We start from the raw sequence: 25276 nt of genomic DNA, 5'->3' as shown, positions 1-25276 counted from the left end.
TTGGGTTTCATCCAATTAATGCTCAAATAATATATACAGAGGCACAAGATACATCACAGCACTCAGACAACAATTTTCCTATTCCTTTAAGTCAGAATTATGAAGTATCTAATATCAAAGTCTCTTGCAAGAAAAAATCTAGTTGTAAGCGATTCTATACACCAATACGTGCACCCATCCAATGTGATTAGTCAGAAAATAAATTTTATTAAAAATAGTATCAATTTAAATTTTGAATATGAATCTATTAACATTAATACGCAGATTGGTATGCAAGTTCGCTTGTACATAGCAAAACTTCTATTGCAAACCCTTGTGACTGGAGACTATGGTTACTCATCAATGCTCAAGGCTGCCACAACCTCATCGAGATCAATAATAACTTCTGTAATGAACTAAAGTATGCGCGTATCTCCAAGCAAGTAGGGGGACTCGAGGAAGCAGCAAATTGTTTGGTCTGCTGAGTCTGCTGAGATGCCTTAAGAGTTAAGCAACAGCCCTCCTGGTCTTTATATATTATGATACACAAGGCAGGAGTGAAACATTGCCTTCAGTCAAGTTGATGGAAATCTCCATAGATAACTGGGAGCCACCTTCGAAAGAAACTCCTCAATGTAAATAGACCTAGGAAATATGCACCAGAAGCCCCCGCCCAGACAAGTTGAGAGCCAGTGCCTAAAAACTGGGCCAGAAGCCATCAAATTCCTACTTCCAGGGAGAATTTCCATCAGAAAACAGCCAGCTTTTTTTAAAAGAAAAATAAATATCTGCTACAGAATTCCAATTCTCCATTCTCCTTTCTCACATTGCAGTAGAGGAACCAAAACATCAAACTGCGGCATCCAGCATGATTTAGAAGACAAAGATTGGCATCAAGAATTGTTTTCTGAAAGAGTGCTTTAAGCAAGGTAGCTCATAGAATAACTCCAAAACTTTAAGGTGCTGCATCTAAATTAACATTCCTTTTATTTTTCCAAAAAGGTAATGACTTGATTGGTGCAATAAACGTGTTGAACCAAGTTTTTCTTCTGATATTGAAAGCCAATATGGTAGGCAACATCCCAGGTCAGCACGTGTTTGTAAAAGTACCTTTTGAGTTTTGCTTCAACCTGATTCATTCATGCCAGGACAGAAGCAGATAGAACATCGTGAGAAGTTTGTGGATTATATTCATGATAAATTAAGCATTCCAATGGGTGATATATAAAATAACAGAGCCAAAAAGATAGTACAAAAATCATCAAATGGATACAGAGAATTTGCAATCTTACCAGCTAATATCAAAACCAAGATTTAATTTTGTGTGCAATAATATTGAGGAGCCAGTTCAGATAGCCACAAGTAATCGATTCTATTAATGTTGCGGATGTACTTATGATTAGTTTGGACTAGTTCGTTGAAAACCATACACTCTGGTTTTGCCCGGAATTACACAGAAGGGTGGATCTGCACCACCTGACCACTTGCTAAAGCCGTGTCATTTAATTAGAAGTGTTAATATTCCAATTAACAATGGAGCATCATAAATTAACCAAAATAACCTTTTTGTGAAGGGTGCAAATACTAGTGGAACCCTTAAGATCTACCAGATGAATTCCATAAAGGTTCACCTTGTTAAAGGATATAACGACAAGCAGAACATTTGAGATCTACCAGAGGAATTTCAAGTACGATTCATTTAAACGTTACATTAAATACCTATATGTTCCCTCTGGCTGCCTCAAAGCTGCATTGAGGAAGAATGAAGCAGCGAGACATTTGCGGAACTGAACCATGCCATCTCCACAAGAAGCAACACGAAGACCCATTTGTTCAACATGACATCGAATTTGACTGCAATAAGCACCTAATAAATTAGGCGTGGAGATCTGGTGAAAACTTCAATGAATCAACTATTAACAATCTTCTATGGAAAATGAGACCTAAAAGATACACACATAAACCCAACAAGGATGATAGACAACCAACCTGTGAATGTCACGAGCATGTCTCAGGGAACGACTATTGATGAAATTTTCCTTGCACCACTTGCTCAGAATTTTGTCCTTTTTCTCTTTGCTGAGCCCCACCACTCTCTTATCCAAGAACTCATCACAAGCATGGTACACATTAACCAAAGTGAGGTGGTCTCCCTCTGGACTTGAAAAGCATCTCATTGCAGTTCTTGCCTGGCCACATGTGTAAGGAACGAAAAATGAACAGAGGAAGAAGATAGGTTGCAGAGCAGAGTCTGGGAGGAACTTTTTCAAGTATATTCGTGTGTCTCAGTACAGAACAGTACGCCTAATATAGGCACAACAAACTAATAGAAAATTATTTCCTAATATTACAATCAAATATATTTACCTAGAATAAAGAAAAGATATAAAAAGGCAAATAATCAAAATACAATAAATGAACTATCCTTTATCTAAACATGTAGCATCCTCTTTATTATGTAATAGCCCCCCACAAGATGGAGAATAGAGGTTTTCTATTCCCATCTTGGACAAATGTAACTTGAGAAGAAATGAAGGTAGAGCTTTAGTAAACATATCAGCTAGCTGGTTGTTGGAAGGAACATGAGAGGTGGTGATGCTGCCTTCTTGAATCTTGTCCCAAATTAGGTGACAATCCAACTCGATGTGCTTAGTTCTCTCATAAAAAACCGGATTTGTAGCTATGTGTAAGGCTGCCTGATTGTCACAATAAAGGAAGGCAGATTGGGGATGAGAAATCTGAAGGTAAGTGAGCAAGTATCTCAACCAAGTGATTTCACAACAAGTAGATGCCATGGAACGATACACAGCTTCAGCCGACGAGTGAGAAACAACTGATTGCTTCTTTGTTTTCCAAGAAACCAGCGAGCTACCCAAGAAGATGCAATCACCAGTGACTGAGCGACGAGTGTCGGGGCAAGAGGTCCAATCGGAGTCACAAAAGGCCTGGAGTTGGAGCTGAGAAGTGGAGGACAGTAAAATTCCTTGACCGGCAGTAGCTTTGATGTATCTTAATACCTTGTGTGCAGTAGCCATATGTGTAGATGTAGGATGAGCCATAAATTGACTCAAGAGCTGAACAGAATAACATATGTCGGGCCTAGTGATTGTCAAGTACAATAAACATCCAATGAGGCGACAGTAGGAACTTGGATCAGCTAGAGGAACACCTGTGGATTTGCTGACTTTAAAATTATGGTCAAGTGGCATTTTGAGAGGCTTGCTCCCAAGTGTACCCGAGTCAGCTAAGATATCCAAGGCATATTTTCGTTGACATAGGTGGATGCCTTTGGAGGAACGAGCAACCTCTAAGCCAAGAAAATAATGCAAGGATCCAAGATCTTTAATTTTGAAGTGACTATTGAGGAATGCTTTGAGAGAGGCTATGGAAGAAGAGCAATTTCCAACCACAATAATATCGTCAACATATACAAGCAATGTGGTAAATGAAGTGCCTTCGAACATAGTAAAAAGGCTATAATTAGTCTTAGATTGATGAAAACCGAAATTGATAAGAGAGGAAGAGAATTTGGAATACCATTGTCTTGAAGCTTGCTTGAGGCCATATAGACTCTTAAGCAATTTGCACACTTGGTGAGGTCCTCCTTTGGTGTAGCCGGGATGTTTACGCATATAGATCTCCTCTTCCAAATCACCGTGGAGAAATCCGTTGTTGACATCAAATTGATGGATGAACCAGCCCTTAATAGCTGCTATGGAAAGTAAGACCTGAACAGTTACTAATTTAACAACGGGAGAGAAAGTCTCCATATAGTCAATACCCTCTTGTTGGGTGAAACCTTTGGCGACAAACCTAGCTTTCAACCTCTCAACAGTCCCATCAAAATTGAATTTTGTCTTGTACACGTATTTACAGTCAATGGCTTCTTTTCTAGGAGGAAGGTCAGTGATGAGCTAAGTGTGATTATGCTCTAAAGCTTGCAGTTCAGATTTCATAACTTCACACCAGCCAGGGTCTTTAAGGGCTTGTTTGTATGTTTGGGGTTCAGAAATGGTTGAAATGGAAGTGGAAAAAGCAGTAAATGAGGGAGAAAATTTCTGGTATGAGAGAAAGTGAGATAAGGAATAATTATTACCTGAAACAGTGTCTTCCAGTTTGGACAGCAATGGTGGGGAAGCAGGAAGTGATGCTTGTTGACAATGGAATTCTTGAAGATACTGAGGAGCTTTCCTTACCCGAGTTGACCTGCAGGGGGGGTAGGGATATTGGTGGAAAGAGGGGAGGGAGAAGTGTGTGAGGTGGAAGCTATGTTTTCTGGAGGTGAAGTGGGCTGTCCAGAATTATTTGGTAATGGGAGGGAATGAGGTGGGGAAGCTGTTTGTGGGAAATCAATTAAATCTGGAAGTGGTTTGGTAAAAACAAATTCATTATTTGAAGATGGGGAAATGTCAGGAGTAAGGGAGTGGAACGGAAAAATTGTCTCATGGAAGATAACATCCCGAGAAATAAAAATGGATTTGGTGTTAAGGTCAAGAAGTTTATATCCCTTGATGCCAAAGGGATAGCCAAGAAAGATACACATGCGACCTTGGGGTTCAAACTTTTTCCGTCCATGAGGAAGTGTGGTTGCAAAACAAAGTGAACCAAAAATTTTCGGGTGTGAATTAAACAAAAGTTCATATGGAGTTTTGTTTTGAAGAAGGGGAGTGGGGGTTCTATTTATTAAGTAAGCGGCTGTCAAAATAAAATCATTCCAATATTCAAGTGGAACGCCAGCTTGTGTTTTTAGAGCTCTAGCGACATTAAGCAAGTGTTGGTGTTTTCTTTCCATAATGCCATTTTGTTGTGGGGTGGCAACACAACTTCTTTGATGGATGATGCCTTTATTGTTAAAAAAATTTGTCATTTGAAATTCACTTCCATTGTCACTTTGTAACATTTTGATTTTGAGGTCAAATTGATTTTCAACCAAGTTAGAAAAACAAGTGATGCATTTTCTGGTTTCTGATTTATTGTGGAGAAGATACAACCAGGTGCTTCTTGTGTAGTCATCAATTATGGTTAGAAAAAATGTGGAACCATCATAGGCAACGGTTGAGCAAGGCCCCCATAGGTCACAATGTATCATTTCAAAAGGTCTATAGGTCTTATGTTGGCTGTGAGGAAAGGGCAAACGATGTAGCTTAGCCAATGGACAAATGCAACAAGGTTTTGTATTAATAGATGAAACATCTTTCTTTACAATTGGATCTGTAATCAGATTAATACATGGAAAAGAAGGATGACCTAGCGAACAATGCTATAGGTCAGTAACAACTGTATTGTGTAAAAAGGAGGCTGAACCAGTGAATGTAGCAATGGAGAAGGTCGAAAGTTTATTGACTAAAGCAGAAGGAGAGACCTCCGTACTCAAGAAGTGATAAAGGCCACTCCTTACTTCACCCTTCCCAATCGTTGTCCAATATAAAAGGTCCTAAATAAGGCAACAATCAGATAAAAAAACTAGACAACAAGTGAGGGCAGCGGTCATTTTCTTTGCAGAAATTAAATTAAAATGGAAAGATGGTATGCATAGAACTTCATGTAGACAAATGGATGGAGTGAGTTGGACAGAACCAACCTCACTGCAATTTGGCATTTTAACAGAATAATTAACATGGGCAGTGATGGTTGTGAGTAGTGAGGTGCAGCAGACCATGTGGTCTGTTGCACCCGGGTTAATGATCCAAGGGATATTGGTGGAGTGAAGTGGAGTGTGTGCGCATGTAGAGAGGCAAAGAGAAATACCAGAAAGATTAGGTTGCATGTTAGGCAGGGTTGCAGATGTGAGATTGGACTGAATTGGATGGGAAGGACGCTGAACAGTAGCAGAAGGTTCCCTTGGCTAAAGCAGAGCTAGTAGTTGCTGGTACTGAGCTCGAGTTAAATCCACTCTTTCATCACTAACTGTGTCATGGTCAGAAGCAAGGGACAGTGTGTTTTGTGTAGCAAGAGCAGCGGAAGTGGTGTTTTTGTTGGAGAACTTATGGCCCGGTGGATAGCCATGCAGTTTGTAGCACCTCTCCATGGTGTGACCAGACAAACTGCAGTGAGAACAAATAGGTGGCTTTGCATTTCCAGTTTTAAAACATGTTTCAAATGTGTGACTAGAAATTTTGCAATGTGTGCAATAGGCACGGTCTTTCTTAGGGGTATTTTTGGTCTGATTGCTGGTTCTAATAAAATTCCTATTGATGGCTAAAGCCATGGAATCAGGAGAGGGGTTATGGGAAATGAGTCGATGTTGTCGCTCCTGTTGTTGAATAAGGGAGAAAATTTTGTTCATGGGTGGGAGAGGGTCTAAGAGCATAATCTGGTCAAGGACATTCGAATAGGGTATCATGTAGACCCATAAGAAATTGAAATACACAGTCACGTTGATATCTATCCAAGAGGGTTTTTGCAGTTCCACAAGTACATACAGGAATCGGATCATAAATTGAAGCTCATCCCAAAGAGTTTTGAGCTTACCATAGTAGATACTTACAGAGTCTGTGTCTTGATTAAGACTGGCTAGGGTCTTCTTTAACTGGAAAATCCGTGGGCCATTCTGATGAGAGAATCGGGCTTGAAGATCAAGCCATATGTCACGTGCATCATCGACGAACACCACGCTCAACTTGATTGAAAAACTGATGAAGTTCTAGATCCACGACACCACCATGTCGTTGCAACGCTCCCAAAGCTTAAGAAGGGGATCTATTGGGTCGATCAGTTTGGGTATATCTCCATAAATAAACCCCAATTTGTTTTTGGCATGAAGGGCCCGTCGCATAGCACGCGACCAAGTAATGTAGTTATCGGTTGTGAGCAAATCAGTGACTAAGATAACTGTTGGATTGTCGCCGTTATCTAGCTGAAAAGGGTTGCTGGGATAGCTCAAATTTAGGAATCAGGCCATATTGACGACGCGAGGGGTGTTTGGGTTAGGGTTAGAATGGCCAGAGGAATGGATAGAAGGAGAATCGGCTGAGCTTTCAAGGGGTTCTTCCATGGAGGTAGCGCTTAGGCTCGTGATACCATGTAAGGAGCGAAAAATGAACAGAGGAAGAAGATAGGTTGCAGAGCAGAGTCTGGGAGGAACTTTTTCAAGTATATTCGTGTCTCTGTACAGAACAGTACGCCTAATATAGGCACTGTGTGCTAAAAAACTAACAGAAAATTATTTCCTAATATTACAATCAAATATATTTACCTAGAATAAAGAAAAGATATAAAAAGGCAAATAATCAAAATACAATAAATGAACTATCCTTTATCTAAACAACATGTAGCATCCTCTTTATTATGTAATAACATGGGGGATAAACATGGTAGAATAACTATGAGTCCAAATGCATGACAATTTTTCTACAATAGTCCTCCCTGTATTGAGATAATATACACCAAAATGGGCGATAACAGAACTAGATAAAAAATTCCACAACATATTTACCCTGCAAACTATTTCAGTTCACAATTATTGCGCATACTGCTGTTCTATTACTCATTGAAGTATTAAACTCCCACACAACAGATCTGCACGATGTTTTTTTTAATAAGTAAACGATTATATTAATATAAAAATGAATAGGCATAGCCCAAGTACATAAGGGGGTATACAAGAGATAACAACTATTTAGGAAGAAGAAATAGAAACAAGATCATCATGAAAATCAAGGCCATTGAAATCTACAGCTTTGGCCCAAAAAATCAAAGTTCTAGCAAAAAGATCTACACGAAGTTACTGCACCCTTCAACACCCTTTGCTAATGCTCATCATATTTAATGCCTAACCAAACTGAACCATTTAAATATGGATTAAATTCCTGCTCACTAGCATTGCTTACAAACCATATCATCTGGCTAAAGCAGATACTATTGAAGTATCATTCAGTTACGTTCATATCATTGCCTAGCAACAAAACCAATACGAATATTGCCATGAACACGAGGGCCATAAAAAATAGATTCCACTGAGAGCATTGCAACAGTTATCAACATTTCTTCCAAGCAGTTGAACTGACTAGCCAAAATAAGAGCTCTGGAATAAACAGGGTCTAAGGGGAGCTGAGCCATTTGATGGCCTACTGGATTTGACAGTTTACATTCATCTGTTAAAGCGCCTAGCAAGAACAATTGCTCCAATGACTTGACAATAGATGCCGTGTTTGAAAGTTCAAAAATGTTTATGTACCAAGGGACATAATTGAAAGATAACAAGCTTTTGTTTATCGGAATAAAGCAAATAGAACAGGATATCAAGTGATATAATTAAAACAGCTACAAGCCTTGCAGAAAACAATGCAGGTTCCGCAAGAGAGGGTATTAAGAAACAGAAGACTACCCATAGCATTTCTCTGAATCTACAACCCTGCTTTTCAGACAAGAAGAAGCCCACTATCAAAGACAATCACTTAATGATTAATGATGATGATGATGCTCATAATCACAAGCTACAGTTAATCCACTCCTGTAGGACTTGAACCTTTTTTTTTTTAATTATTATTATTATTATAAGTAAAAGATTGTATTAATATGAATAGGCATAGCCCAAGTACACGGGGGTATACAAGAAGTAATACATATTTAGGTAACACCAATTATAATACATAAACAGGCAATTTTACGCTTCCGAAACCAACAAAATGATTTATATTTTTCACTATATTTTATACTTGCTAAAATTTTACGTATATTTTCTTTTTTTGATAATAAATTTTACGAATGTTATCCTAGTAAATTTAAAAGGTTGGCCTTGGGTTTTGTGTTTAATGGAGTTGAATGAGAAGATCCATGTGGCCAAGTATGGCCATTCAGGTCATCATAATAGACAAACATGCAGAAAATCCCCACACACAAAAAGTAAAGTATAATGATGAACCATCTGCAAATATTCACCTCGACGGTTTCTCCATGAAGTCAATGTCAAAGTAGATTCAATTCGATACCTCTTTCAGAGGATTTATCCCCCTTATATAGAACATATTTACATATCTATGTACTGTCTAGTTTGAGCGGGAACAGCCCCTAAAATTACGCCTAAGGATTTAGATTGCAGCGCCGTATGTAGCCTCCCTCTATTTAGCAGTGTTGACCAGCCTCCCTCTATTGCAGCGCCGTATGTAGCCTCCCGTATGGACTGTTTGTACGTTGACAGCCCCCCTCAAATTGATGCCCGTAGATCAACAAGCATCAATTTGCTACTTAGAAAGCAATGTCGATGACGAGTGAGAAACTTGGTGAAAATATCAGCAATTTGGAGTTCAGTAGAAACATGTGGAAGAGTGATAATACGAGCTTCAAATGCTTCACGGATAGAGTGACAATCGACTTCAATATGCTTCATGCGCTCATGATAGACAGGATTGGCCGTGATCTGAATAGCACTCGTATTATCGGCATGTAGAGGTGTGGGATCGGTCTCAAAAAAATCTAGCTCAGCAAGCATACCTCGAAGCCAAATAATTTCAGAACAAGCTAAAGACATCGCTCGGTATTCAGATTCTGTAGATGACTTAGAAACTCGGTCTTGCTTCTTACTCTTCCAAGAGACCAATGCATTACCTAAGAATACACACCAACCAGTGATGGAGCGACGTGTATCCGCACAGCCCAATCAGCATCGCTATAAGCAGCCAGACGAGTCGAGTTGCCAGCTGGGAAGAATAAACCACAAGCAGAAGTGCCATTAACATATCGTATGATCCTACGAACAGCAGCCAAATGAAGATGACGAGGAGTCTGAAGAAACTGACTGACTTGCTGTACAGCAAAAGAAATGTCGGGTCTAGTAATAGTGAGATAAACAAGGCTACCCACCAACTTTCGATATAAACTGGGATCAGAAAGTAAGTCACCCTCCTCTTTGCGAAGCTTGACATTTAATTCCATAGGAGTATCCACAGAATTAGCCTCCTGTAGACCAGCTGTAGCCACCAAGTCACTAGCATACTTATGTTGATTGAGTTGAAATACCAGAGGGACTACGATGCACCTCAAGACCAAGAAAATATGTGAGAGATCCAAGATCCTTCATATGAAATGACTCTAAGAGATGAGTCTTGAGCTGGCCAAGTAAGACAGAATCAGAACCAGTGATCACAATATCATCAACATAGACTAAAAGAACAACAATACCCATGTCTGATTTCCGAAGAAACAATGAAGTATCATACTTGCTCTGCTTGAATGAAAATTGTAATAAAATTGTGCGGAATTTATCAAACCAAGCCCTCGGAGCCTGTTTGAGACCATAAAGAGAGCGACGAAACTTACACACATGTGAAGTCGGAGAGCTGAACAATCTCGGGGGTGGCTTCATATAAATACACTCTTTAAGATCCCCATGAAGGAAAGCATTCTTAACATCCATCTGATGTAGTGGCCAATCACTGGAAGCAGCAAGAGCTAGAATCATACGAACAGTAGTCATTTTAGCCACAGGAGCAAAGGTCTCTTCATAATTGACACCATATTCTTGATTATTCCCTAGTGCAACAAGCCGAGCTTTGTAACAATCTAAACTTTCATCAGATTGGATTTTGACTGAATAAACCCATTTGCAACCCAGAGGAACAATGGTGGGAGGACATGGCTCAATGTCCCAGGTGTGGTTGGCCTCTAAAGCGTCAATTTCTTCCCGCATAGCTTGTCGCCAACAATCATGCTTGACAGCTTGTGAGTAGCATGTAGGAATATCAAAATTGGATAATGTAGTAGTAAGAGCAGAAACAAACCACCCATACCTATCCGGAGGTACTGATACTCGAGAAGAGCGACGTACCAAGTGCTCTGAAGGTGCTGCAACTGATTGATCCTGGAGCATGGTAGGATCAGATATTGGTTGAGCCACCGGAAGAGACTGTGAGTGGGAGCGTCTTGTATACACAATATCTGGTTTAAAACGGGAGCTGACTGGATGAAGATCTGAGAACTGTTGTTCAAAAGATGGGAGGACCACAGTAGAGGAAGAAGGTATAGAAGACACAGGAAAGAAATGTTGATTTTCAAAGAAAATAACATTCCGAGAAATGCGCGTACGATGTAAAGTGGGATCATAGCAAACAAATCCCTTTTGACACACATTATATCCCAAGAATGCACATCTAACAGATTGAGCAGATAATTTATGTCGCTCATGAGGAGGTAAATGGACAAAACATACACAACCAAAGATACGAAGATTATCATAACTAGGTTGTTTAGCAAACAAGCGGAAATAGGGAGACTCCATGTGTAAGACTTGGGAAGGTAAACGATTAATCAAGTGAGTTAGCAGTTTTCAGAGCCTCGACCCAGAACATGGATGGAACAAATGATTCTAACAAGAGTGTACGTACCACATCAAGAAGATGATGATTTTTGCGTTCGGCTACTCCATTTTGTTGGGGAGTAGCAGGACATGAACGTTGATCAATAATACCTTTAGAAGCCAAGAATGCCTGAAACTCAGTAGATAAATATTCACCACCAGAATCTGTGCGTAATGTCTTAATAGTAGCAGAGAATTGATTGTCAATATACGCAAAAAACTCAGTGAAAGTACGAAAAACCTCAGATTTAGAGCGAAGAAAATAAACTCAAGTGAATCTGCTATAATCATCAATGAAAGTCACATAATATTTAAATTTTTCACGTGAACTAACCGGGGAAGGTCCCCAGACATCACTATGGATAAGATCAAAGCAGTGAGAAGCTCTACTAGCGTGTAACAGAAATGGAAGAATTTTACTTTTTCCAAGTTTACAAGAATCACATTGAAGAGATAAAGAAGAACGTTCTTCATTATCAAGAAAACCCGAGTGCAATACATGAGATAAAATCTGAGCATTGGGATGACCTAAACGACGATGCCACATCATACTCAGAGTTGGAACATTATGACAAGTAAATGACTTAATAGACGAAACTGAAGAAAGTAGTGGAACAGGTAAAAATAGTGGAAATAAACGCCCCACTTTAGGTCCCTTCGCGATCGGCTTCCCCGTTACCTGGTCCTGCACAACACATCCATCACCAGAAAAGTGAACAGCACAGTTGTTATCAACTAATTGACCAACAGAAATAAGATTTGTGGAAAGTTGAGGAGCAAGAAACACATCAGTAAATTGAGAAGAGGCATCTCCGATAGCAGCTATTGGCAAGGCATTACCATTGGCAGTCTGAATGGCAGATTGACAAGCATAGGGCCGAACATGACATAGAGCAGTAGGAGTATTCGTCATATGATTAGAAGCACCCGAGTCTACATACCAGAGTTTAGTTGTATTTTTACCTTGAAACCCCATTGCAGATAATGCCGAAATTAGCATTTGTTGCACCATTTCTGGTGTGCAATAATTTGTTGCAGGAGGTGCAAGATCGGAGGAAGCACCTGAGGAAGAGCCATGTGCTACAGAAGTTTGAAATGCTTGAGCCTGACGATTCTGGGGACGGATACGACAGTCTTTGATAATGTGACCTTTCTTCTTACAATAAGAACAATATTTCTTAGGACAATTAGCAGTAATATGCCCGTATTCCTTGCAGCAGAAACACTGTAAGGTGCTAGAATGAACAGGCGGTCCTCGTCGTTGAGCAGTATAAGCCATAGGAGGGAACCCGGAACTTCTATGAGAGTGTTCTAGAGAAGCTTGAGTACTGAGCCTTTGTTCTTCACAAAGTAACTCACCAAAACAAACATCAAGAGAAGGAACAGGCGAGCGATTCAGCAGAGAAGATCGAACAGATTCATACTCGGGGCGAAGTTTCATAAGAAACTGATCACGACGACGAGTCTCGTGAAGACTTTGAATAGTGGAAAGAGAGGTAACAGGAACATCCGCAGTAATCAAATCAGAATATTCGTTCCAAAGAGTCAGAAAGGCCGAATAATAGTCTTGAATGGAACAACTGTCATGAGAAAACAAGGCAATCGTATGCTCTAACTGAAAACGACGAGCACCATTATCTTGATGATATACTTTCTTTAAGTAAGTCCACATGAATTGAGCGGTACGATGAGGCCGTAAGTGGGTGATAATATGTGGCTCAACTGAGCCAAGAAGCCAAGACATAATTCGAGCATCAAGCACATCCCAATCCTTGGATTTATCAGGATTAGATGCACAATCAGTGCCATCAATATGCCCCCAAAGATCTTTTCCTTTAAGAAAAAGTTCAAACTGAAATGCCCACGTAGAATAATTATTTCCCGAAAACTTAGTACATACAGGTACGGAGTCCATGTTAAAAAAAATATAAAAAAAAAATTAAATCCGAGAAGAAGATTAAATGGAACCCAAGACAAGACTAATAAATTATATCCCACGGCAAACCCACAAAAAAAAAATGACCACGGTTAAAAGGCTAAGAATCTAGAAAGTTGAAATAAAGTAATTGTGGCCGACCAAAAAAACAACTGAGAATGACAGAAAAAAAAAAAAAACAACCGAAAATGATGAGCAACCGAGAATGACAAGCAACCGAGAATATTGGGACCGAGAATAGCTAAAATCGAGAATAGTTAAAACCGAGAATACTTAAAACCGAGAATAGCTAAAACCTGAGACGTGAAGGAAATTGACCGAAGATCTGTGAAAGCTTGAAGCCAGCTCGCAGAAACAGGGCAAGGGAGAGAAGCGAACAGAGTTGACCGAGAATCTGAAACCGTGTTGCTGCAGAGCACCGTCGGACTATCAGCGATGAGAGCATTCAGGTCCCTGCATCCCGTGTTGAGCTGAAGTCCGAGTATGGGTCAAGTGGGAGTTTAGTGGGTTGGCAGGGGTTGGCTCCGTTATCTGCTGAGTTTATCTGCTGGGTTGGCTCATGACCGGATGGGTTTCCTAATACAGGTTTCCTAATACTGCAGAGCACGGGCTTGATTTGCTGGGAAAATTCCCGAGCTGTAGGTCACGGTCCAAGATGCAGAGAACTGTCGACAGCCTCAAAGGACCACAATACTAGAGATAGGCCGAAACAAGATAGATCAAAAAGATTCAAGAAAGCTCTGATACCATGTCAAAGTGGATTCAATTCGATACCTCTTTCAGAGGATTTATCCCCCTTATATAGAACATATTTACATATCTATGTATTGTCTAGTTTGAGCGGGAACAGCCCCTAAAATTACGCCTAAGGATTTAGATTGCAGCGCCGTATGTAGCCTCCCTCTATTTAGCAGTGTTGACCAGCCTCCCTCTATTGCAGCGCCGTATGTAGCCTCCCGTATGGACTGTTTGTACGTTGACAGTCAAACCCAACAATATCATTGATACCCAAAGCCTTGAGCAGCAAAATGACATTAGAGAGGTTGCATCGTTTTATCTCAGGCTTTGTTGAATTCTCAAGTTTATCAAATTCACCCTCCGGGTAGAGACGAAAGCACTTTCCAGATCCTTCACAACCTGCTCGTCCACTGCAGTTGGAATTCGGCAGTCATGGTAGATTATTAGTTCGTAAACATCCTTCTGAAAAGCCAGGGGTATGCCCAACTAACCGTGGATCCTAACATAAAGAATGGAAGGAGGAATACAAGGAATCTCATATGAAAACCAGGCGGAAAAAATAATAAAGAAAAAATATCCATTGCGTGTACAAATTAAAACTAATAGTGCAAGTGACAAGCAATGTCACAAATTGTTTGGCATAAAAGCCTTTTATTAACAGAAAATGTATGGTTTGTGCTTTTAGGTGCTATAAGCTAACAGATATTAAAAAGGCGTAATTGATGGTGACAGGTATTAACCAACAAACAATACTTTCTTATTTAAGTTGAAAATTGACATTTAATCATGAGTGAATGATTATGTAAACTTTAGTAACTAAGCACTCGAGAGAAAAGAAAGCTCAAAGTTAAAGCTCTTAATCATTCTTCAGGATTATCACACAAACTCAACTTCCTCAAATTCGTATATAATTATTCAACCATAACTGTCGACCTTGATCAACTATGCTTACCTCCTTTAAAAAGCCTGTGATTTTTTTTTCTTTTTTTATAAGTAAAAAGAGCCTAAATATACGCAGAGGGTGGGTGGGATAAAACTAAGATTATCAAAAAGAGCCTGTGATTTTGATATTGGTACAATGATCAAAGATTCCATCCCTTTGACTGGATCATACGACCGTGCTTTTTCAAGTCCAGGATCTATAACATACTTGATTCCAGGTATTGTCACTGATGTCTCAGCAATATTTGTTGCTAATATTACCTAAAATAGAAAGGAAAATGATTAATGGTTATCGAGATGAAAGAATGCCTAAAATTTTCCTGGTAGTTAACAGTTTACACCATATAAACCACCATCATTACATTCTCATCATCAGCATAAAATGCAGTCAGATAAATGATAGAAAAGTTGAGAGTTTTATTCATAAAGATAGGAGTTTTTTTCTTTTTTTCTTTTTTTAAAGAAAAAATTGAAGTACAGCTGCAAGCTCATCTCAACATCTTTTAACCAATATTTCAAGTATAGTTTGGATTTTTGTACTTGAAACAATGACAAAGAAGTAATAGCATCTTGAAATATATTATAGATAGGAGAGATGAATCAGGCTGCCTAACCTCGTACTCTTGAACATATATAATAACCTCTTTTATTTCTAAAAGATTTTTTTTTTTTTATAAGTAGAATGAAATTTTATTAAACCAAGTAATTAGGCTCTTTTAATTTCAAAATTATATTCATATCATCAACATACAGCCAGTGATGATAGTGGGGGTGATGATTGTGCAAACCCTTAACAAGGGCAAAAATATAAAATAAATATAGTGCCCACAACCATCACAGCGGTGTTGGCATAGATGGTGGTTAAAGCAATGCTGATGGTAGTGATAGTGATTGTAACTACTTATGAGGCTAGGAATCGTCTTGTCCTATGCCAACACTACTACAACTAATACCTAAAGGGAAGGATGTTAGATCTAGTTGATTGGCTGGGGAAAAGCCAAGCCAAGCCATATATAGGCTTATACTCCAAAACAATTATTCAATAGTATGATTAGAGTCCCTTGAAATCATTATCACCGTTACTTATCAAAATAAAGAAATCATTATCACCATAAGAACTTCTCATACTAAGGGCCTTACAATCCCCGACCCCCAAAATTAAATTACTTATGTCCACATCATGCCATTTCATTGTAGATATAACTGCTCAAGTCTAACATTAAATTAGCTTTGATATTATTTGTAGCAATCCAAGGGAATTGCAAGCCACATCTGAGTTTATACTCCAAAAGTACTCATCAATGTTAAAATTAGAGCCACTTGAAATCATTCAAAACTGCAAATATTTCTCTCTTCAAGGCAAGTGAGATCCCATTCACTATCATCTCATACAAATTCAAGGTATTATGGTGTTGGTGGTTGAAGCAATAGTTTTCCATAGTGGTGAAGCATAAGGGGACATGCAACAGCTGGAGGAACACATGTAAAAAATTGCAGTGACGGCATCAGCGGCAGTAACAATGTAGAATAAAGGTTTAGAAGGGTCATGTCAGAGTTTTTGCACATGAAGCCAGCTGTGTAAGTGGCACTCAATGTTGAGCAAAGGTGGTAGGGGCAGTAGAGGTTGTACAAGTGTGTTTGATTGCTAATGATGCGGCAAAGATGGTCTGTGGTGGTCGCAAGGTGGCATTAGAGATGGTGCCATCAACAAGGGTTCTTAGCAGAGCACCAAAACAGGGCTATATTGGTTGAGGTTGAGGCAGCGATATGATGTTGACAAGGATGGTAACAGCAATGGCTGCAGCAAAATCTATAAAAATTGTAGCAGTTATAAATGGGACAGGTGATGGAGGCTGTAACATTGGTTTGGTGGTGATGGTGGCTTGCTTTTTGGTAAGAGTTTGCTTGTCACTTAAAGAGGAGTGGCAAGGCTAATTAGTAGAGGAGTTCGATGGCACAATGTCATCTTGATGTGAAAAGAATATAAAACACCTATTGGCATCAACCCAACAGTTATGGATCAAATGTTACAGCATGAATGTGCACCATAAAACAGAATGGTCATAAGATACGCTAAATAAAAGCTGACATGCAATGCTAAATACCTTACGGAAACCGGCTGGAGCTTGTCTAAATGCTCGCATTTGCTTTTCTGAGGGAAGAGCTGAAAATATGGGAACGGTTAACAGCTTTCAACTGCCTTCAGGTAACTGTTGAAGTCGCTCTTTTACAAGTCGTTCGACTGATTCAATCTCCTCTTGCCCAGTCAAAAAATACAAGTATATCACCAGGGCCTTCCTCTAGATGAATCTAATAAGATGAAAATACACACATAAGAAGCCACAGATGAACTCTTAAATTATCTTAGGAGGTGAAAGAACAAACTGAACTACTTCAATAATTTCAGAGTTGAACTTCATGACAAAATGGGAAAAATATAAGTTTCCACCGATCCTATTAACCCCAATCTTGTAGGTTGAACTTAGCTCTACGCGATACTTTCACATCAAGGTACAAGCACAGAAAGTAAAACCATACAATATATAAGCATACTTAGAATTGAACTCTGATACTTCGATGTTTCACAAACACTCAACATCAAGATCTACTATAATTGAAATCGCCAAAGAACCTCATCGAAAACATTAGAGCAACTTGCATGCAGAAGCTGGGCTATCGGAACACAAAATAAGATAGCTATATAACAACCTGGAATATGGTAATTAAGGCTGCGTCTAAATAATCTGCCTCGGCATGATGGGTGTAAAATATATCCACGGGAAATTGTCGCCCTTGGACGTGAACAGCTCTTGCACTGCCGAAAGTAACGATACACTTACTACTTTTTTATCACTATTTTAATATTTGTAATATATTTATTTTTTTATCATTTTCTTTTAAATATTTTTTTAACATCTTTAGCCATTCAGAAAAAATTTAAAAAATAGATAATTTTAGTAATAATCACTTGCTTAATCATTAAGTAAAAGAAAAATTTTTTAAAAATTAAAAAATTAAAAAAAGTGGTAAAATAGTGGTAAAAGAGTGGTAAGTGTATTATTATTCCTGCCAAAGTACTCGGAGAAACCACGTGCATCTAAACTCGCAGACATGATAATTAACTTCAATGGAGGAAATTTTTGCATTATAAATGTCGTTTTTATTAAGACAATTTTTGCCCCCATCAATTACGGTATACACATAAGTTACAAACGAATTTGCCTCTAAGTTACAATGAAGCCCAAAACAAGTATGTTTATCTAACTGCATTATGCACATGAAATTAGACCCCAAATATCCTCAGATTTTACTATTTAACCAAGAAATTAGAAATATGTTATCTGCAGAATGAACAAATCCTAATGATAAGTTTTGAAGAAATGAAGACTTTTGTAAGAGAGAGAATTTCAAAATTTTGAGATTCTATAATTCTATTTGCTCTATTAAATTCGTAGGCCAATAGGTCTATTTATAGATGGTTAAAGGATGTGAATGAAGAGTAATTTTTCTATCTAATCCAAACAAGTATATCAATTGGGAAAAATCTAGTCTAAAGCCGGTCTATGCGCATACACCCCACACCGTGACATGGCAAACCCGGTCTGACCGCCATGTCACAGTTTCCACTTAGATGGTTTCAAAGTTCACGGTCTGAACGCCATCTCTCTCTCTCTCTCTCTCTCTCTCTCTCTCTCTCTCTCTCTCCAAAAAAAACGAGCGGGAGCAAAAACACGATTCCTCTCCTCTCAAACCCACTCTGCTCCTCTCAGCTTTGTCAAAGGTGGAATCGCAGTCTCACTTCCGAATCAATGGTGAATTATTCTGCTCCAATAAATTTCAAATCACAGAAAACCCAGGTCGTACAGAATCAGGCTCATAGACACATGCTCCGCTCACTTCCGAATCGCATAGTCTCTTCATCTCCTTCGTAAGCCTCAAATCGCAGTCGCAAATCCAGATAAAAGACCCATTCTACTCCTCTCACTTCCAAATAACAAAAATTCCCTTCTTATTCTGCTCCTCTCACTTTCGAATCACAAAAATTCCCTTCCCATTCTACTCCTCTCAGTTCCCGAATCGCAGAAAACCTTCGTCCTCGTTGGTGCGTGTCTTCCACTCCACAACGGTAAGGTAATCCCTTTCTCACTTTGGTTGGTTTTTTTTTAATATTGTTTTAGTTTATTAATGCTTGGAGATATGGTTTCTAAGGTTGTGGTTTTACTCTTGAAAGTTGGATTTTACCCCCTCATTTTGCACTTGTTGTGGGAAAAATGTTTATGGAGTTTTGATATTAAATAAAATGTATATTTTTTCACGTTGTGTTGTGGTTTCGGAAGTTGTGTTTTTGCTCTTGAAGTTATCCTTCATTTTTTTCTTGTAGTATTAACAAGAGAAAAATGGTTTCTATCATCATTTTGGTGGTATTAACAAATGATTATTATATAACCAAGAAAGATGGACATACCTGTTGAGTGCTACTGGCAAATTGAATTTGTCGATGTTCTTGTTCACCTTTCCCACCATATACCTGGAAAAAATATATATATATATATATATATAGCAGCTGAAACAAGTGCTAAGGTCCTCAACATTTTTAAGGGTTTTTAGCAATAATGTAGTCAATAACCTGAAGTTGGGTCCAAGAATGGTTGGGGTGGTCTGATTGCAGTATAGTTGTATGATGGGCTAATAGAAATCACTTGTTGTGGAGGGTTTTTCCTGAATAAAATGGAACTAGATTATAAACATTGATTTTCAAACAAAACAAAACAAAACAAAAAAAAACATTTGATTAAAGTCTTAAAGACAAAGTACTATGGATCCTGAATTCAATTTAGACCTTAGTTGAGAACCAATCTCCTCCAAAGCCTTCAGTACTGCAGGAACATCACATGATATCTGAGTTTAACAGAAACCCAAAACATTATTCATTGTTAGCAGTAGAAAGAAACTAGAGGCATAACTAAACATGAATAACAGTAGGTAAATTAAAACAATGTTATTCTAGAGAGAAGATTAAAAACAAATCTAATGTGAGGATCAATTTTTTTGAGTTTTGGTAATGCTCATATCAGTTTATTTTATTTAAATTCTTGAGTGTAATCTATTTCAACACTAGTGTCATATTGTTGGGTAACAAAGTATGTAGTGAATGAAATGAACATTGTGAAACAGGGTGCATCGCCTAAGCTTGTGGCTGTTCAAATGAGAATATGATTCCTATTTTGGCAATTATATGCATGACTTAAAACCACTTATAAATTTGACAATTATTAATTTGTTTGGTTGAGTTGCATTTAACATCACATTTTAACAGCTTGTTGAACATCACATTATGGTCATTCTACTTACTTTCATGAAATGGTTTAACATTTTTGTGCACTGTTTGAGATAGATAACATATGGCATCGAGTGCATCATCATGTGTAGTTGATGATTTTTTTGAATAACCAACATGTTGGTGTGGCTTGAAAGCCTCATTAAAGACCTCCAAAACTAACAAAAATCTTGGAAAAAATTTTTACATATACTCGAAGTACAACAAGGTAAAACATAGATTTTTTTGTCATATTTTTGTATTGCTTTTTAACGTGTCATATTCATAACTGGTTCAAATATACCTTTTGCATTGCAGGGAGAAGCAAAGTGTCAATTCTTCTTATGGGCAGATATATTTCAATTGGTAGAGGACAAAATTCGCACAAGAGAGAATGTAATTCGAAAAAGGGAGGACGATGTACTGCTGCGTGAGTATAAAGTTCAGAAAAAGGAAGATAAACTAGTTGAGAGAGTTCTTTCCAAGCAAAAGGAGAAAATTGTGAAGCAGATCGTACATAATAGATGTATTCGCATATCTTTGTGTATGTATTGGGTGTTATTGATTGTAATAATTTTTGGTTGGCTTGGACCATAAATGTATCTTGGTCGAAGTTAGTTGGAAATGGATAGTTCGGATTAAAATATATTACCGTATTTTTCTTTTTGTTGTGAAGGGAGATCTCAAGTGTTAGTAGATTATAAACTTTTGGTATGTAAAATGGATGGGTTGCTAGATGTTGAACATGGCCCGGTTGTATTTTGAAGAAGTTAGTTGTAAAGTTTTGATATGTAAAATAGATGGTTCCTGGATGTTGAACATGGCGTAGATATTCACCTAATTTATAACCTTATTATAATTCACCTGATATTAGACCAAATAACCAAATAAATCACAACCTTCCAAATAACCCAATAATATCCCAACCTGATGTTACAAATAAGTTAATCATATATGAGTAGTTACAACCATAAATAAGGACACATTTTCTTAAAAACAATATGCCAAAATACATCACGATATGTAAAATGGATGGTTCCTAGATGTTGAACATGATGTAGATATTCACCTAATTTATAACCTTACTATAATTCGCTTGATAGATATTACACCAAATAACCAAATCAATCACAACATACCAAATAACCAAATAATATCCCAACCTGATATTACAAATAAGTTGATTATATATGAGTAGCTACACACATAAATAAGGACACATATTTCTTGAAAACAAATATGCCAAAATACATCACAAGCATCAAAATACTTCAATTACATCACAACGACCATTAATATGTCAAAATCTAACCTGAACCCCCAAAATACATCAAAATACACCACAACCATATAATTATTCTCAATTACATCACAACGACCAAAATATGTCAAAATACATTAGAACCATCAAAATATATCACGAAACCCTTCCTCTCATCAAATACTTGCTTGCAACCACAACCTCACTTCTCCTCATTAACTAATGGCGTTGGCTGTGTGATAGTACTACACTGTGCTAAAACAATAAAATCATTCTTGCTACCACTGAGTACCTAAAAAAATTGAAAATAAAGATATACAAACCGATTACAAAAAAATTCTAAATCAGTGAGAAGCAATATAGAACTAATGCACGTAAGGGAAATGTATTACCTTATCAGTTTCTGGAGCTTCCAATACCTCACCATCCTGTGATGCATCATCAAATATTTTCCTGCAAGTCTAAATAAATTGAAAGATAAAAAAATACACATCGTTAGAAACAAATATACATGCAGTCAGAAGCAATATATAATTAACACTATAAATAAGATTTTTTACCGGTTTCTTCTTTCGCTTTGTTGCAGTTTTCTCCACAGGCAGAACCTTCATTTTCATTGGTGGCCTCCCTTTCCCTCGAACAATGTGTGGGCCTAAGATTTTCTTACCCTTGTCCATGACCATAGTCTCTTTTACCTTACTTGAACCGAACTCGAGTGTTAATCCTTTAAATTTATTCTCAAACTCATCCAAGTGGCACATGAATGCAATAACATGATCATCACTTGGGCAAACATGGGTTGCCCAAGTGAGGCACTGTTTAACCACGAACTCATACCTTCGTGAGTCCACATTCTGTCGCAAGTCGTCATAGCTACTTTTTACTATTGTATATCTCCTATTTAAGTCCTTCCTCCATCGATCCAAGATGTACGTATCTAGCAACGCATGAATCTTATTCATCTGGCAAACGTTCAATGCATGCCTACAAAGAATCTCCCCATCTCAAATAATGCACATGTGCATTTAACATCAACTTCCTCCTGGTTAAAGTAAACTGTGTACTTTACGCTCTTGACATGGTCATAATCAGTGGTAATTTCACCCAAAACATCGTAGGTGGAAATGCAACCATCCTTGCTGATAAGTATGCAGTTATATAAAATCACTCCCCACACCTCTCTTTGGACCTCTTTAAATTTTGCACTCGTATACACCGATTGAAATTATTTCTCAATGCAGAATGCAGATGAACATGGGATGGTTTGGTTGGAGGAATTGAAATCAGCTGTCGTCTCGAGCTCCACCTTTTTTCTGAGTGCATTGTCAAATTGATCGATAAATTCTTTCAAAGTCATACTAGAATGCACAAACCCATCGAAGAAAGCGTTCATACTTTCAGACCTCTGAGTTGTGCTCATGCCATCCCAAAATACTCTCTTAAGGTACGCCGATACCCAGAACGACCTCTCATTGTACAACCCTTGCATTCATGCATTATCACCAAGTTCATACTTCTGAATAAGTTGCCCCCACTTCATCTCAAATTCTGCTCATGTCTGTGAATCATATAGGGCACTCTGGATGGAAGTCTTCAACCCTGCATTATAGGCAGTGTGAGATCCCAATTTCTCGGGCAATTTTTGTACTATATGTCATAGACAATATCTATGGTGAGTGTCTGGGAATACCAGAACAATAGCACTTTTCATTGCTCGATCTTGGTCAGTAATAATTGCTTTTGGAGCCCAACCATCCATGCATTCTAACTATGTTCAAAACAACCACAGAAAAGTACTTGTGTCTTCGCTTGAAAGCAACCTAGCTCCTAATAGTATAGACTATCCATGATGATTTACACCAACAAATGGAGCAAATGGCATACCGTATTTATTGGTTAGGTATGTCATATCGAAGGTGATAACATTTCCAAAATACTCATACGCTGCTCGACTACGTGCGTCAGCCCAAAACACATTTCTCAATCTCAACTCCTCATCCACATCAATCATATATGTAAAACCATCATTCTGCAATCTCATCCTATTGAAGTACTCAGTAAGTGTTTCGCCACCTCCTTTACCCAACCTTAATTTCCTAACTTTGTCAATAAAATTTCGACAGTCTTTTTCTTAAAAATCTAGATTCTCGAACCCCCCTGCATCAACAACAAGTGCCCAAAATTCTTGTTCATTTGAATACACGCTCTGTTGTTCAAATCAAGCATCCTCTAACTGTATTTGTCTAAATACTTATGCGATCTAAAGAATCTAGATTTTTGTGGGCTGACAGTGCTATGATTATGAGCAATCTCAACAATGGTCACCTCCCAAGTACCATTCACCAAGTGAGCATTTATCCTTGTCTTACAATCTGTGTTAATAGTTGGTCGTGGCCTCAAGATATTACTATGGCTAGGTTGGTACTTGCCACCTCGCGTACACCCAATCATCAAATACCTCACGCTCCTATCTGCCTCTCTCTTCATCCGTTGTGTTATAATACCAAAACCTTTTTGCTTGACATATCGCTTATAATAGGCCATAAGCTCATGTTCAAAGGCAAACTCCATACCAGGTTTGGGATCCTCCTCAACTTGGTCATTATCAGAATTTTCGTCATTTAAATCCTCAGCTTCTTCATTCTCTTCATTTAAAAGAGATGTATATCCAACATCAGTTTCACTTTCAGATATAAATGTCACATTAGTCGATAGATTAGTTTTAGAATTTTCAAAGCTTCTCGACTCCTCTCCGACACTTGATGGAGGGCATGGCAGTGGGGGCTGTAATCAGGTAGATGAACGTACTCATTACGGGTAACAATGCACGTAATGGAAAAAAATAAAAGGTCAAAATGAAATTACCTAGTTCATTTGTTAAACATGGCCGGACTCTTCCGTATTAGTTGGGGGAGGGTAGATGAACGTTGTCGAAAAATGTGGCATTGAAGGGGGCTATAATCAAGCACGATATTAGAATGCGTAACAACTTAAAGGAAAAAAAATTATATGCAAAATTTCTAACCTAGTTCGTTTTTTGAACATGGCCGACTCCTCCACATTAGTCGATGGAGGGTAGATGAACGTTGTCGAAAAATGTGGCATTGAAGGGGGCTATAATCAAGCATGATATTAGAACGGGTAACAAAATTTGTAAAAAAAGATGCGCAAAAGTTCTAACCTAGTTAGGTTGCTAAACATGGCCCGACTCCTCTGCATTAGTCGACGGAGGGTAGATAAACGTTGTTAGAAGATGTGGCCTTGGTGGGGGTTGTAATTAAGCACGATATTAGAATGCATAACAACATAAAGGAAAAAAATTATATGAAAAATTTCTAACCTGGTTCGTTTGTTGAACATGGCCGGACTCCTCCGTATTAGTTCAGCGAGGGTAGATGAACGTTGTCGGAAAAGGTGGCATTGGCGGGGGCTGTAATCAACCACGATATTAGAACGACTAACAACATTTGTAAAAAAAGATGCGCAAAAATTCTAAGCTGGTTATAGGGGTGAAAACCGACATATCGGTTTCAATTTTTGACTCCGAAACCGCACCGATGGGGTGAAAATGATGAAAATCTCGACCGAAACTGGCCGGAGAAGGGGGAGGAAACCGTCGTCCTCGATCTCGGCGTAACTCCGGTTGATTCGTCGGCGTCATCAGTGGCTGTGTGCGCCGTGAGAGAAAGCGAGAGACTACGGTGAAGCTGCGAGATTTTTGAGAGAGAGAGAGATATATATATATATATATATATGACGCCGCGAGGTGAGCTTAGAGAGAGAGAGAGGGAGCTGGCGACGAAGGTGGCC

The 25276-nt window shown here is 38.4% G+C and overlaps 1 protein-coding gene across 12 annotated transcripts; it reads right to left on the bottom strand.

The window, feature by feature from the left end:
- LOC122313811 (pre-mRNA-splicing factor ATP-dependent RNA helicase DEAH10-like) lies at window positions 1–25269 on the bottom strand. Of its 12 annotated transcripts, none has more exons than XR_006243510.1 (11): window positions 24492–25269; window positions 24332–24421; window positions 22027–24250; window positions 21859–21927; window positions 19729–19787; window positions 19516–19607; window positions 19354–19416; window positions 16994–17198; window positions 1969–2168; window positions 1699–1833; window positions 1–1109 (listed from the first exon to the last, which is right to left on the bottom strand). XR_006243510.1 is itself a non-coding variant. In XM_043129056.1 (6 exons), exons 3-6 carry the CDS (start codon window positions 17030–17032, stop codon window positions 1067–1069), a joined length of 417 nt encoding a protein of 138 aa, XP_042984990.1. In that variant the 5' UTR covers window positions 17033–17198; window positions 19354–19416; window positions 19516–19713; the 3' UTR covers window positions 1–1066. The 12 variants fall into 12 exon arrangements, 4 of the variants coding, with proteins under 4 accessions (XP_042984990.1, XP_042984992.1, XP_042984991.1 ...); XR_006243512.1 differs by having other exon boundaries at window positions 22027–24421; window positions 24492–24580; window positions 24648–25269; XR_006243506.1 differs by having other exon boundaries at window positions 24332–25269.
- Window positions 25270–25276: the final 7 nt, after the last annotated feature.

The sequence above is a fragment of the Carya illinoinensis genome, chromosome 6, assembly GCF_018687715.1.
Source record: "Carya illinoinensis cultivar Pawnee chromosome 6, C.illinoinensisPawnee_v1, whole genome shotgun sequence".
NCBI lineage: Eukaryota > Viridiplantae > Streptophyta > Magnoliopsida > Fagales > Juglandaceae > Carya > Carya illinoinensis.
The sequence above is the reverse complement of the archived record's forward strand: the minus strand, read 5'-3'. Positions and strand labels throughout refer to the sequence as shown.